The 15,990-nt window shown below is 38.3% G+C and overlaps 1 protein-coding gene across 1 annotated transcript in view; it reads left to right on the plus strand.

Moving 5' to 3' along the window:
* LOC107730709 (AP-1 complex subunit beta-1-like) overlaps positions 1 to 15,990 on the plus strand; it is a 41,378-nt gene that overhangs the window by 1,299 nt on the left and 24,089 nt on the right. Inside the window, exons 2-13 of the mRNA XM_016541589.1 lie at positions 3,200 to 3,260; positions 5,273 to 5,378; positions 5,537 to 5,672; positions 7,122 to 7,367; positions 7,696 to 7,886; positions 8,268 to 8,489; positions 8,953 to 9,073; positions 9,586 to 9,681; positions 9,912 to 10,027; positions 10,311 to 10,476; positions 11,281 to 11,379; positions 15,559 to 15,818. Of these exons, the coding sequence (XP_016397075.1) occupies positions 3,200 to 3,260; positions 5,273 to 5,378; positions 5,537 to 5,672; positions 7,122 to 7,367; positions 7,696 to 7,886; positions 8,268 to 8,489; positions 8,953 to 9,073; positions 9,586 to 9,681; positions 9,912 to 10,027; positions 10,311 to 10,476; positions 11,281 to 11,379; positions 15,559 to 15,818 (1,820 nt within the window). The remainder of the gene's footprint in view (positions 1 to 3,199; positions 3,261 to 5,272; positions 5,379 to 5,536; positions 5,673 to 7,121; positions 7,368 to 7,695; positions 7,887 to 8,267; positions 8,490 to 8,952; positions 9,074 to 9,585; positions 9,682 to 9,911; positions 10,028 to 10,310; positions 10,477 to 11,280; positions 11,380 to 15,558; positions 15,819 to 15,990) is intronic.

The following is a 15,990-nucleotide window of genomic DNA, read 5'->3' on the forward strand; positions in this document are numbered from 1 at the left end:
CTTAAAAAGTATTAAAAGTTGATAAATCAATTTAGATAAAATTAAGGCCCTTAATAAGTATTAAAAAGTCTTAAATGCCATTTTCCAAGGTATTACATTTTGTATCTTCTTTTCATTATGTATATTTGTCCGAATAGTGGGGTTCTTTGTAGTTTATTTATGAAATCCTGCCAGATGTGACTGTTACAGCGCTCACTGACTGACTGCGCCGCTGCGTGATAGCATGGGGCTTGTTGATACCGCTCTCGCTGAACTTATTACCATTACCGCATGCTCCCATCCACTCACGCGATTTTTGTGTCCGCTCCCGCAAACATTCTAATATTGTATATTATTTTCGCACATCAGGGCACCGCTATCAATATGTGAATGAGCGCTCGCAGTTCACTTTCACTTTCAATTTCGCGATCGCACGCACACTGTGTAAAGCGAGCACATATTACGATAAAAGATATTTGTCAGTGAGCTCGGGATCTGTTGAGGAGCAAATACTCCAAAATCTTTGTCAGTTATCTCTCCTTACTTTTGACCCGCGTGATTAGGCAAGGCAAGGCAAGTTTATTTATATAGCACTTTTCATACACAATGGTAATTCAAAGTGCTTTACATAAAAGAAATGCGTGACAAAGATATGTAATGGAGCAGGGTGTCCGCGGGGTCTTAAAAAGTATTAAAAGTTGATTTAGATAAAATTAAGGCCCTTAAGTATTAAAAAGTCTTAAATGCCATTTTCCAAGGTATTACATTTTGTATCTTCTTTTCATTATGTATATTTGTCCGAATAGTGGGGTTCTTTGTAGTTTATTTATGAAATCCTGCCAGATGTGACTGTTACAGCGCTCACTGACTGACTGCGCCGCTGCGTGATAGCATGGGGCTTGTTGATACCGCTCTCGCTGAACTTATTACCATTACCGCATGCTCCCATCCACTCACGCGATTTTTGTGTCCGCTCCCGCAAACATTCTAATATTGTATATTATTTTCGCACATCAGGGCACCGCTATCAATATGTGAATGAGCGCTCGCAGTTCACTTTCACTTTCAATTTCGCGATCGCACGCACACTGTGTAAAGCGAGCACATATTACGATAAAAGATATTTGTCAGTGAGCTCGGGATCTGTTGAGGAGCAAATACTCCAAAATCTTTGTCAGTTATCTCTCCTTACTTTTGACCCGCGTGATTAGGCAAGGCAAGGCAAGTTTATTTATATAGCACTTTTCATACACAATGGTAATTCAAAGTGCTTTACATAAAAGAAATGAAAAAATAATTTGCGCTATATAAATAAAGGTGACTTGACTTGACTTGACATACACACACACACACATATACTCCAGGCTTCAGTGTCATATCCTTACTTATTATTATTATTATTATTATTATTATTATTATTAAATGTTAAAAAATGTTTGCTTAATAATACGGTGGAAACCATGATGCATTTTTTCAGAATTCTTTGGTGAATAGAACGTTCAAAAGAACAGTATTTTTGCTAATTATTATTGCAATTGTAGTTAACATGTAGTTAACATGGTGCATTTTTTTCCGAAGGGGTGTAATGATATTGTAGTGATTTTGGTATGTTCGGTAATGAAATACCACAAGCAGACCTTGATCAATTATTTATGCATGTGGAGAGATAGTGGACTGGTAATGTTGCCTTACTAAATTACTGTCTGTGTAAGTATTGTTAGTCATTCTTCGAGGCCATTTAGACGGGTGTGAACATTAACTGACAAGTGCTGTTTCATGGATGATCATAATATAGTTTGTATGGAAATGCTCAACAGGGATACACAATTCATTCATGCACACAGATCATAATTCTGCAGCTTCTTTATTGAAAATGCCTCGTGTTGTTACATAATAAGGGAAGAAGAAAGGAGAAGAAGAAATAGCACATGGCTGTTTTTGTCCCCTTAATCTTAATTTCAAACTATATCATTTTTGAAGTTGAGTTTAATTGAAGTGTGAAATGAGGTAACGTAGCACTGTCACACTTTTTCTTTTTTGCCAATATGGCATTCGTCTTGGACTTAGACAAATAGTGGGTGAATGTGGAACCATTTTCAGTTACCCATGTCACTGTAGAAATACACTGCTTGCAGTTAGCCAAGTTTAATTTATTGCGTAAGCAAAAGTGTCCAATAATGCAGAGTTAACAAGATAAAGTCAGTAGTATTCAACTGGTCATGATCTTATGATCTTAACATGTTAGCCCTGTGAATTGACCCATTCAATATAAAATAAGCTCTTTTTTTTCCACAAGTACTATTTAAAATAAATATGTATGTGTGTATATATATATATATATATATATACACATACACACACACACATATATACACACACACATATACATACATACGTTTTTAAAAGTTTTGTGGTCAGTAATAGTGTTTTTTTTTTTTGAAAGAAATAAACACTTTTATTCAGCAAGGATTGATCAAAAGTAACAGTAGAGACTTACACAATGTTACAAATTTTTTTTTCAAATAAATACTGTTCTTTGGAACTTCCTATTAATCAAAAATCCTGAAAAAATGTATTATGCATTTCAACAGAAATATTAAGCAGCACAAGTTTTTTCAACATTGATAATAATAAAAAATATTTAAGCATTTCTAAAGGATCATGTGACACTGAAGACTTGAGTAATGGCTGCTGAAAGTTCAGCTTTGCATCACAGAAATAAATTACATACAATTTTATTACAATATATTCAGAATAGAAAACAGTTTTTTAAATTGTCATAATATTTCACAATATTACGGTTTTACTGTTTGTTGACCTAATAAATGGATTCTTGATAGGCTGAATCAAGGGAAATACTGTTGTATCCTAATATTTCTCTTCCTCTTAAAAGACCTTTCATGTGATGGCGAGAGTCTAATGTTCAATAACAGGAAATGGGAAACTCTTCACAGAAGATTTAGATAGGATGAGAGGACAATCACTGCACATAGACAATCTAATTTGCTGACAGAAAGAGAACATGAAGCTTTAACAATGTGTTTTTGTGCAACGTTTTCCCCACTCCACAATCTGTAAGAAACATCAGGGAAGATATCAGCAGGACAGGGACTCGACTTCCTCTTATTCCCCTGTGCTTGCACATTTTCAGTATTCTACCTCCCTTTATTCTCTTCCACACTTTTCTTATGGGCTTAGAAACCTTATTTTTCTTCTACAGGAGAACCGAGGCTTGGGATCCAAGATGACAGACTCCAAGTATTTCACCACTACCAAGAAAGGTCTGATGTTTTCTGATGTTTATTTTTTTTTAAGATGCAGCTGTTTTGGGATTAGTGTATCTCTTTATGTAAAAGAGATTTAAACATTTACTGTGTCTGTTCTGGCCAATGCAGATCATCAATTGCACCGCACCATTACACATTTAAATACTGTTAAATCGATCAGCATTTAGCCCTTTGCTACATATTCCTGCTCTGTTTCTGCAGACCACAGTACACTAATGGAGTCTAATATTGTTTAGTCTTATTTAGCTGCAGTCTACAGTCACTTGCAGACACATGATTGTGCCAGAACAGAGTATTTTACCTGCAAATAGAGCTGCACACGTTACTTGGTCAAAGCCATGAAGAACACTTTACACAGAATTATGATTGAATTGTTGTTTTCTCTTTTAATACATAAGGCAAACAACTCCTCTAATACTGGCTGTCTAGACTTGCACTGTTTTTCTGGAAGCACATTATTTTCATGCTCTAGTTTTGTGATCTAAAAGTTATAAATTGTTGTGTGTGGGACCCTTCAGGGGAGATCTTTGAGCTGAAGGCAGAGCTCAACAGTGATAAGAAAGAGAAGAAGAACACACACACATATACATACATACGTTTTTAAAAGTTTTGTGGTCAGTAATAGTGTTTTTTTTTTTTGAAAGAAATAAACACTTTTATTCAGCAAGGATTGATCAAAAGTAACAGTAGAGACTTACACAATGTTACAAATTTTTTTTTCAAATAAATACTGTTCTTTGGAACTTCCTATTAATCAAAAATCCTGAAAAAATGTATTATGCATTTCAACAGAAATATTAAGCAGCACAAGTTTTTTCAACATTGATAATAATAAAAAATATTTAAGCATTTCTAAAGGATCATGTGACACTGAAGACTTGAGTAATGGCTGCTGAAAGTTCAGCTTTGCATCACAGAAATAAATTACATACAATTTTATTACAATATATTCAGAATAGAAAACAGTTTTTTAAATTGTCATAATATTTCACAATATTACGGTTTTACTGTTTGTTGACCTAATAAATGGATTCTTGATAGGCTGAATCAAGTGAAATACTGTTGTATCCTAATATTTCTCTTCCTCTTAAAAGACCTTTCATGTGATGGCGAGAGTCTAATGTTCAATAACAGGAAATGGGAAACTCTTCACAGAAGATTTAGATAGGATGAGAGGACAATCACTGCACATAGACAATCTAATTTGCTGACAGAAAGAGAACATGAAGCTTTAACAATGTGTTTTTGTGCAACGTTTTCCCCACTCCACAATCTGTAAGAAACATCAGGGAAGATATCAGCAGGACAGGGACTCGACTTCCTCTTATTCCCCTGTGCTTGCACATTTTCAGTATTCTACCTCCCTTTATTCTCTTCCACACTTTTCTTATGGGCTTAGAAACCTTATTTTTCTTCTACAGGAGAACCGAGGCTTGGGATCCAAGATGACAGACTCCAAGTATTTCACCACTACCAAGAAAGGTCTGATGTTTTCTGATGTTTATTTTTTTTTAAGATGCAGCTGTTTTGGGATTAGTGTATCTCTTTATGTAAAAGAGATTTAAACATTTACTGTGTCTGTTCTGGCCAATGCAGATCATCAATTGCACCGCACCATTACACATTTAAATACTGTTAAATCGATCAGCATTTAGCCCTTTGCTACATATTCCTGCTCTGTTTCTGCAGACCACAGTACACTAATGGAGTCTAATATTGTTTAGTCTTATTTAGCTGCAGTCTACAGTCACTTGCAGACACATGATTGTGCCAGAACAGAGTATTTTACCTGCAAATAGAGCTGCACACGTTACTTGGTCAAAGCCATGAAGAACACTTTACACAGAATTATGATTGAATTGTTGTTTTCTCTTTTAATACATAAGGCAAACAACTCCTCTAATACTGGCTGTCTAGACTTGCACTGTTTTTCTGGAAGCACATTATTTTCATGCTCTAGTTTTGTGATCTAAAAGTTATAAATTGTTGTGTGTGGGACCCTTCAGGGGAGATCTTTGAGCTGAAGGCAGAGCTCAACAGTGATAAGAAAGAGAAGAAGAAGGAGGCAGTGAAGAAGGTCATTGCGTCTATGACAGTGGGAAAAGATGTCAGGTAAGATGAGCCATTTTTTACCTTGATGGTTTTTCTACAGTTAAATATGCAGCATTTGTGTGAATGGCTCACTCTTTCATATGCTACTCTGTATATTTCCATTGGGACAGTATGAGTTTATGGTATTATATTTCTGATATTAATATTTTTGTTCCCAGTGCACTGTTTCCTGATGTTGTGAACTGCATGCAGACGGATAATCTGGAGCTGAAGAAGCTGGTCTATCTGTACTTGATGAATTATGCCAAGAGCCAGCCAGACATGGCCATTATGGCAGTCAACACCTTTGTGAAGGTAGAGTTCAGACATCAGTGAAACGACAAATAGCTTTATTGCAAGACATATTTTAAATATTTTATCCTACAGTTTGCACAGGCAATAGATATAGATTATTGGATATTCATTTACTTTCCAATGCAAAAAACTGTAATGTATATGGATTATAAAACAAGCCCCGACGTTCAGACAGATGAAACCCGCGCTCCGGACTGTGAAGTACTCTGAGTACTAGAAAAGGAAGTCTTTATAGGATGGTACAGTCTGCATGGCAGTTGCTCCATCAGCACTATTGAGTTTTTGCTGGCTTCCCACACACCTGAGAATGGAACGAGAGACACATTATGAATGCCTAAAGATGAAGACTAAAGTGATAGGGCTTTTTCAATAACCGGATCTCGGTTATGGAATAACCGCTAGCCATCCGCTCTGCCCCCTCTCTGATCGCTTGTAAAATGGCTTTGAGGAAGCACTTTTATATCTTGGCTTTTGAGTCTGATTTAAGAGAGACCTAAATATCAGTGTTTTTTATGATGCTGTGTTTTGTTACTGACTTTTGTTTGGTTTTCTTGATTGTGCTGTATAGCACTTTCGGCTGTTCTTGTGGCAGTAGAAATGTGCTCAATAAAAAATAAACTACATTAAACTAAACTAAAGCAAGAAGGGCAACTAGGCCATAAGGCCAATCGCAGCAAATTAGAAAACACAGCAAAAAGTTTTCAAGTCCCTTAGGATCTTTGTCATGTATTATAAATTTTTTTTTCGGTCTTTCAGTGTTGGACTTTAGTGGTGCTGCAAACAGCAAAGCTGTTAGTTTTCTCAGTTGACTTTTTTCATTGCTAGTTTTTAAAATATGCAATTTTTCAGTAGAAAATTTCTTTCAAGTAATGGAGTAGCATTTTTTTCATGGTGGAGACTTTCCATTGACTTTCATTGTTCTTTTTCTGTGCAAATGATATTTTCACAGACATTATTTAACATGTTTTTGCACAGTGTAACTAAAACCTGATTTATGAAAATATGTAGTAGCTTGTAGCATTTTTGCAACTTAGCTTAGCTAGTTTTTCTGTAAAGTAGTTGATAGCTTGACATATGTTTATGTACATTCAACAAACTTGAACGCACACATATAAATAAGCTAATAAATAAATCGATCAAAAGATGCATTAAATTGATCAAAAGTGGCAGTAAAAACATTTATAATGTTACACAAAATCTTTCTATTTAAAAAAAAAATGCTGTTTGGAACCATCACACAATCCTGCAGTAAATATATTTATATGTGAATGTGTATATGTGAATGTATTTTCACAAAAATATTAAATGGTACCCAGATACAAGTCTTCAACATTAATAATAGGACATTTTTCTTTCTAAAACATTTTAAAAAATCTTACTGACCCCAAACTTTTGAAAATGTCTGTATTTTAGGGCTAATGTGTGTTGGTGATATGTTCTTTCCTGCAGGACTGTGAGGACCCAAACCCTCTGATCCGTGCCCTTGCTGTGCGCACCATGGGCTGCATCCGAGTGGACAAGATCACGGAGTACCTGTGTGAACCTCTAAGGAAGTGTCTGAAAGACGAAGACCCTTACGTAAGGAAGACTGCTGCAGTTTGTGTCGCCAAGCTGCATGACATTAACGCCCAGCTGGTGGAAGACCAGGGCTTCCTGGACACCCTGAAAGACCTGATCTCCGACTCCAACCCCATGGTAGGGCATCATAACCCAACTAGCCAAATAAGATAAAACATGTGAAAGGAATATAAAATCTAAGTCCTGGTTAGATGCTGGCAATATTCTAAAGAATAATCTCTGAACTTAGATAAATATCCCTGAGTGCATTTTGTTCTCACACTAATTCACTTGCACATGCACTTATATTTGTTTTAAGGGCATCCGTGGGCTTGCTAGTGCCATTTAGCTCTCTCTTAGTCTCCATGGTGTGTAATTACATGCTATTGTTGTGCGAAACTCGAGACCATTCACACACAATACCACTGTATTGAGTTTAACGCCTCTTTTTTTCCCCCTCCATTAGGTGGTAGCAAATGCAGTAGCGGCTCTGTCCGAGATAGCAGAGTCTCATCCTAACAGCAACCTTCTGGACCTGAACCCTCAGACAATTAATAAGCTCCTGACAGCCCTTAATGAATGCACCGAGTGGGGCCAGATCTTCATCCTCGACTGCCTGGCCAACTACATGCCCCGTGACGATCGCGAGTCACAGAGGTCAGAGGGCAATGTTATTTCATCACTCCTGTGGGGTGCACTCTAAATGGTTTCTCTGATGAAGTCTACATAATACATAGACACTAGCTTCACTAATAAAGCTAATCTAGTGTTGGACTTATTGTTTACATTGATTACTTGAACTGAGTTTAATTAAATCAGAGTTGGCTTTGAATCACTGTTGATTCAGTTAGGGATTTTAAGAAACAATATAGGATTGTTCAAATGTAGATTGCAGTTATTTGTACCATCAGTGTTATTTATTTATTTATTTTTAAACAGCCCTAATTCAGCCAATGTTACACTACACAGCGTGTCTTTGACCTTAAAGATTTTTTTCCTCTGCCTTGTTGAAGCATGTTTCTCTCTCTCCTCCCACAGTATCTGTGAGCGTGTAACTCCACGGCTGTCCCACGCTAACTCTGCCGTGGTTCTGTCTGCCGTGAAGGTTCTGATGAAGTTCATGGAGATGCTTCCTAAAGATCTAGACTATTACGGCACTCTTCTGAAGAAACTTGCTCCTCCGTTGGTCACGCTGCTCTCAGCTGAACCTGAACTGCAGTATGTTGCCCTGAGAAACATTAACCTCATCGTACAGAAACGGTAGGTGCAGAGCTAAGGTAAATAAATTAGTTTATATTAAAGCAGCACTATGTAACTTTTGGCGCTCTAGCGGTTAATAAACAGAACTGCACACATCCCGCGGCAGAACTCCAACTGGAGCTACTTCTCTAAGTTTATGTCTATGGCGATTCACGCAGGTATGTGTTACTCCGCAGCGGTGACGACCCGACCAGGCTACAATAGTCCAAATATAAGTACTTATTATAAGTGTACCGTAGTGATTCGGAATCAGACAAAAACGTGGTTTGGAAGATGAATTCATAATGTACTCGCTCATTATATACATTTAGCAAATTTTGAACACAGAAAAAGTTACATAGTGCTGCTTTAAGTGATGATGGTTTGGTTTTCTCAAAAATTAATGCACAAATATATATTTTTTTGTAAATAAACTTAATTATAATATTTTTTACTTTTCATTTTTATACTGCGTTTTTACCAGCCCTGAAATTCTGAAGCATGAGATGAAGGTTTTCTTTGTGAAATATAATGACCCAATCTATGTCAAGCTGGAGAAGCTGGATATCATGATCCGCCTGGCGTCTCAGGCCAACATTGCTCAGGTGAATGAAACGCCACATATACAACTACACTTCACTAATGTGAAACATGATCTCTGCATGATCATTTATGTTCATACATTTTTCTGTTACACTACCCAGAATACAGTGGGGCCCAAAAGTCTGAGACTACTAGTGAAAATACTAGTGTTAATAACAAATCAGCATGAATTTGAGAATGTCTGAGTATTTGGTTTGTTCTTCTTTTGCATTAATGACAGCAGCAAAATATATTTATGGTCTGCCTAATTTTTAATGTCATGCGACAATGTTTCTTGTCATGACCAATTTAAAGGGACTTTCTATCAAGTATAATTCATTCTTTTTAGAGTTCATACCTAAAATTTGTTTAGCTTTTCTCCTTCTTTTTTTTTTTTTTTTAGCATTTTCATTGTTATTTAATTGTTTGTATTTATTGATCACTCACTTTTGGACCCCACTGTGTATCACATTAACATTTGTCATGTATGCTTATGAGAGTCTGTGCTAAATTTCTGTGTGTTTGGGTGGTGTAGGTGCTGGCTGAGCTGAAGGAATATGCCACTGAAGTGGACGTGGACTTTGTGCGTAAAGCTGTACGAGCCATTGGCCGCTGTGCTATTAAAGTAGAGGTGAGCTGGCCTGACCTTGATTCGGATAACATTATTATTAACTTAATTAACACTGGCAGTCTGACGAGTGTTCATTTTAATTGTAAAGTTTACCGCTCCTGATGAAATGGTTCAACCTGATGTGAAACAAAAGCCAACTGCTTATTTGGTTAACTGATTTCTGGATGATGCCATTTATCCTTAAGCAGATCAGCTGATCTCTCTTTCTGTCTCTCCTGTCTCTGTTACAGCAATCAGCAGAGCGTTGTGTCAGCACACTGCTTGACCTCATTCAGACCAAGGTCAATTATGTGGTGCAGGAAGCCATTGTGGTCATCAAGGACATCTTCCGCAAGTACCCCAACAAGTAGGTTTCTCTGTGTGTGTTGTACAATTTCCCCTCTCTCTGACCTCTTTGTCACTAAAGCTGTTTTTCTCTTTCTCTCTCTAAACTGCATCCTATTTCTGTTTGGCTAAGGTTCATTATCCAGATGTTAGAGGTTCATTGTCCTGACACAGCCTCTGTCCAGCCATGCCTTTCATATAAAATGTGTTGAAGAAGAATTCAATAAAGATTCACTGAACCCATCCTACCCCCACTATGCCATTTTGCTGCTTCACTGTTGGTTTTTTCTTGAATGTATTGTCAGGTATGAGAGCGTGATTGCCACTCTGTGTGAGAACCTGGACTCTCTTGATGAGCCCGAGGCACGCGCAGCAATGATCTGGATTGTGGGAGAGTACGCAGAGAGAATCGACAATGCAGATGAGCTGCTGGAGAGCTTCCTGGAAGGCTTCCATGATGAGAGCACACAGGTGAAGTGCCATTCAAATTGCTTTATTAAAACCCTCTTTGTGAAATAAGTAATGCTGTATTAAGCAGACTTGCGTTATGCATGCAGCGTATTAAGTTGCTTCCATGTGCATAAAGAAAAACTATAACTGTGTAATAGGATGACTTTTTGCTGTGATATCAAAATTGGTCTCTTTCACTGGTAGTGGTCATGACTAGAGGTCTACACGGGTCCAAAAATTCGCACCCGAACCCGAAGAGACCCATAAATGTGCTACACTAAACCGACCCAGACCCGTCTATTATTTTGAAAGTTGGACCCGGCCCCGTGCAGAACCGAGAACGGTCAAAAATGTACTACCCGGAACCGACGCGGACCATCAATTATTTGAAAGATGGACCCGAACCCGGCCGGGAAGACACAGACCCATACTGGACCCGATTGGCACATATTCCACAGCAAATTGCTATTAAAGGGGTCATATGATGCTGCTAAAAAGAACATTATTTTGTGTATTTGGTGTAATGAAATGTGTTTATGCGGTTTAACCGGGACCCGAAGTAATAGATTGGGACCCGACCCGGACTGGCTGACCATTTAAAATATAGCCCCGAACCCGTACGGATCCCGGGTCGGGTCCCGGGTCCTCGGGTCTCGGGTCCTCCGTGTAGACCTCTAGTCATGACTACTGAAATTTTGGTATCATTACAATAATACCATACTACCCTAGTGAATAATGGAATAAACTTACATGAACTTGTCTCTTGGAAAATCATGTTACAGGATTTGTCCCTGTGTTAATGTTTTTTTCACGCTTCTCTTTCAGGTGCAACTGCAGTTGCTGACAGCTATTGTGAAGTTGTTCCTGAAGAAACCCACTGAGACCCAGGAGCTGGTGCAACAAGTGCTCAGTCTCGCCACACAGGTGAGATATCCACACGGACGTATCAAGTACACGGGAGTATCAAAGCACACGTTTCAATGAGAAAATGACACTGCACCTATACTTGCTCACACCTTCAAGGGCACTCTCTGGAGGTGTTGCCATCCTTAAATGGCAGATCTCTACCCTGATATGCTTATTCTTTTCTGCAAAATGCTGTAATTGCTTTTTGTAGCTGCAGGCAGACAATAAGAGGATAAACAAACCACAAAATGGAAGACTTCTAATTAGTAAAAATGTCTCAAATGAATGTCAAGTGAACAGGAAGCAAAAGATGATGATTATAAAAGCATCAGGAGTTAGAGGGATTAGTGTCCTGCTCCTGTGAGCCTATTAGACTACATGACCTGCTCCGTTTTATTATATTATATATGTGCATATGTACATATTTGTGTCATAATGCAATGTAAATAGTGAAGCATTCTGATGGTCCCCAACAATTTGGGTTAGAGCTTGTGGGCTTGTGAGTTTTGAAACCCTGCACCAGATCAAAACAGCAGGTTCATGACAGGTTTATATTTATTAAACATTTATATATTTGTTAATGTTAGCTTCCTTCCTCTGTGCCATTTAGGAATTTAATTGCTATTAACACGTTTTTTTTTTTTACATCATCAGAATAAGTTTTTTCTGTTAAGCTACTGTGTTGCAAAATAAGGGCACCTTATTCCTTTTGTTTTGTTTTTTTTTAGTTAAAGAGAGCGCTGCATATCCGTTAATTTCAGATGTTCAAAAATGATCAAAACGTGCTTGCTTGAAAAATGAGTACCAATTAAGTTCTAGCACATTAAGCTAGCACATTTGAGCGTCCACACTAACCAGTACAATTTGTTCTGGCACACCAAGCAAGCACGATTGAGCTTATGTTTATCATATTTGATGTGTTCTATGTAGGGGCGTTGCTCAATGTGAATTATGTGTAAATAAAAGCCTAATTAAAATCTATTCATCATATAAAGGAGGGTGGTGATGACGATGATTAATCCATTTCAGTCACTCTCCATTTTAAAGGGGTCATATGATGCGATTACAAGTTTTCCTTTCTCTTTGGAGTGTTACAAGCTGTTCGTGAATAGATAAGATCCATAAAGTTGCAAAGACTAAAGTTTCAAACCCAAAGAGATATTCTTTATAAAAGTTAAGACTCGTCCACGCCTTCCTAAAACGCCTCGTTCAAACACGCCCCCACATGTCTACATCACTGTGTGGGAAGATTTGCATAACACCGCCCAAAATGTTCACGCAAAGAAAGAAGGCGTAACTATTGTTGCTGCCACCGCCGCCGCCATATTGTGAAGACGCTGTGTGTTTAGTGGCGAAAGCGAAAATACTTTGTTTGGCCTTCCAAAAGAGGACAATCACAACACACTGGATAGCTGGCCAATCAGAGCACACCTTGCTTTTCAGACCGATGAGCTTTGTAAAAATTAGGGATGCACCGAATGTTCGGCAACCGAAATAATAAGCGAAAAGGCCGAATAATATGTACCGAAGAATGACGTGACGCAATCAAATAGAGGCATACACTAATGCAGCAAACATGACGGCAGTGTGAAAGTATTTAAAACTATCAGAGAAAGACGCAGAAATCATTACAAGCATGAAGCACCGACCGCGAGAGACTGTTTAGTGCTGCATCACATGTCTCCGATGAGAAAAAGAGGTGGCTGATGCTGGTGGTTAGGCTACTGTATGATGATTGAAATCGCGAAATAGCCTCAAACGAATAGTAAGTAAACTGCAGAATGTTATATTTTCTGTTATATTTTCGAATTGCATGTATTATGACAGCGCTGCACGAGCTCGCGGCACCAGGGTTCAAAGTCCAAAGGTCGAGGAAAATCTGTGCTAAAACTGTTACTCGTCAGTTGCTCGGTAACATTTTTGTGAATTTTTTTTAAAGGCATGTGACAATGTGATACGTGCGACAAACATGTTCCCAAATTCGTAATGAGAATCATTTATAAATCTGCATAAATTACGCTTTTACGCCTCGCGTTTTGCGCGTCGGTGTGCACACTCACATTGGTGCCCTTTGTTTAGTCACGAGGCGTTAAACGTTGGCGATAATCGCGCACGATATTCGTCCCGGTGTGAACAAGCCTTTAGTCGGATCCAGTTGTGAGATCTTGTGAAGTGTGTGTGTGCATCATGCATGATCGCGTGTTCTCTGCGTGACGGTCGGTCCGTGTGAATTGAATGCGGACAGGAGGAGAGTTCAGCTTCACTGGAGACGTGCGATCGACAAACTTTATAAATAAAATTATATCGGCCATCGGCCACCCTGCTTTCCAAGATATCGGCATCGGCATCGGCTGTCAAAAAAACAAATATCGGTCGACTGCTAATCTAAAGCCACAGTTACAATGATTATATTTCAACAACGAATTGGAGTAGAAACATAATTATAGGCCCTTTCATTAAAAAGTTGATATTAAAACTGCCTTATGTGTGTAAACTTTTTATTTGAGTATTTATTATTATATCTAAAAATAAATAGCCATTTAATTTGGAATCTGTTGTTCATTTAGATCTTAATTTTTTTAGTAATGTACCAACTGACAGGATTCCCTGTATAGTTTACAGCATTAGAGATTTTCCTTTATAAAAACTGACATGCATTGTACCTCATATATATATCCCAGTCTAAACTTAACAAATCAAGAGCTTGTGAATCAGATTTGAATTGATTTGTGAAATCTGTGTCAATACCCAGTCTTAAAGGGGTGGTTCACTGGGTTTTTTCTAGGCTTGATTGTGTTTATGGGGTGCAGTCTAACATGTGTTTATGCTTCGTTTTTAAAAAAACGCATTATTTTTCACATAATTTACCATTATTCCACACCTCTCTATCCCTTCTCTGAGAAACGGGCTGATCATGTCCTTCTTTTATGAAGCCCCTCCCTCAGAAATAGGCAATGGGCTCTGATTGGTTAGCTAGCCCAGTGTGTTGTGATTGGCTAAACCGCCTCTAGCGCGCTTCTAAACGTCCCGCCCCTCACCTCGGTTGTATTGTAAACAACTGCATCGTTAATATAGCTTATCAGTTTGAGCCCGATTGAGAAGCAGAGGATATTATTGAAGAGGATCGTGCAGAACCTGTGCAAGCACGGCTTTAGTGGGACGTGAAGAACAGTATTAAGAACTGCTGCTTTAGAACATTGATTTTGAAACTTGTGAATCCATTAGAATCCTTAGAAGACAGAATCGCGATTCATATATGAATAGATTTTTACGTGCACCTCTAGTTTTCGCTTCCTCTTCTCTAAAGCAGCGCAGCATGGCCTCGCCCCCTTTGCTGCCTTTTCCCGAGGGCAGGGTTTATCTGGGTTTGTGATGTCACGCACCCGGGAAGTAACTTGTTGTAGTCCCTAGCAGCTATTTTTGTAGGCATTAAACTGCCAGAATTTTAAAAGACTGGCCGAGAAGCCTCTGATATCTCCGTTTGCATTGAACTTTCAGCTTTGTAACTTTGCAGATATTGTTTATGTTCAAACAGCAACATTACACACTAACTAACGTTAAAAAAGTGAAATCGCAATGAACCACCCCTTCAATGTAAAGCAATCATTCATGTCTCTTCAGTAGATTTGGATTAAACCACTTAATTAATATGGTTTATATTTACTTTGTTTTTATGTACCTTTGGAAACTTGAAAATGTTGATGACAGACTAGTTTAATGTTTGTGTGTATCAGCTAGGGAGCATGTATGTGTCTGTGTTAATATTCATTAATATTCAGAGAAGCCGTGAGCTTGTGCTGTCAGACTGGGATCGGAGATTGAATCTTGTCATTATTAACTTTGAGGTTCAGTGCCACAGGCTGTACTCGCCGCCAGGGTTCTGTCAGAATACCAAATGTCCTCCTTTATCCCAGGTGCTGTTTTATGGCCTCAAGATCTAATTCTCTCACCGCTGTTTTGCTCTGGGTGTTGCTGGCATACCACTTGATCTTATCACACAGATGAATTGGTGCTCAGAAGGAGTTTTGCATTATTTACACAAGACCCTGTCCTTCAGATGAGGTTTTGTGGAAAGAACCAGTCACCTCATTTTCTCTTTCTTCCTCCAAGATGATATACTCTCATATCATAAACAGTGTATGAATCCCTCTATTGGGTTCTCACTTTCCCTGTATTTTGCTCTCTTTAACTTTGTAGGATTCTGATAATCCTGACTTGCGTGACCGTGGCTACATCTACTGGCGTCTGCTCTCCACAGACCCTGTGGCGGCAAAAGAGGTGGTGCTGGCCGAGAAGCCTCTGATATCAGAGGAGACGGACCTGATTGAGCCCACCCTGCTGGAGGAGCTTATCTGCCACATTGGTACTCTGGCCTCAGTCTACCACAAACCTCCCAGTGCTTTTGTGGAGGGCAGCCGTGGCGTTCAGCACAAGAGACTTCCTGCTCGCGCTGGCTCGTGAGTCTGTTTATATTCTTTTCTTATATTACTTTATGTATTGAGTAGCAGAAATAAAGATTTGTTTAAATAATAAAAAAATAATTATTATTATAGTTAATAATATATTTATAGTTAAATTATTAATTTACATTTACCTTATATATATATATATATATATATATATATATAT

The sequence above is a fragment of the Sinocyclocheilus rhinocerous genome, unplaced genomic scaffold (genome assembly GCF_001515625.1).
Source record: "Sinocyclocheilus rhinocerous isolate Xijiao unplaced genomic scaffold, SAMN03320098_v1.1 scaffold3595, whole genome shotgun sequence".
Taxonomy (NCBI): Eukaryota; Metazoa; Chordata; class Actinopteri; order Cypriniformes; family Cyprinidae; genus Sinocyclocheilus; species Sinocyclocheilus rhinocerous.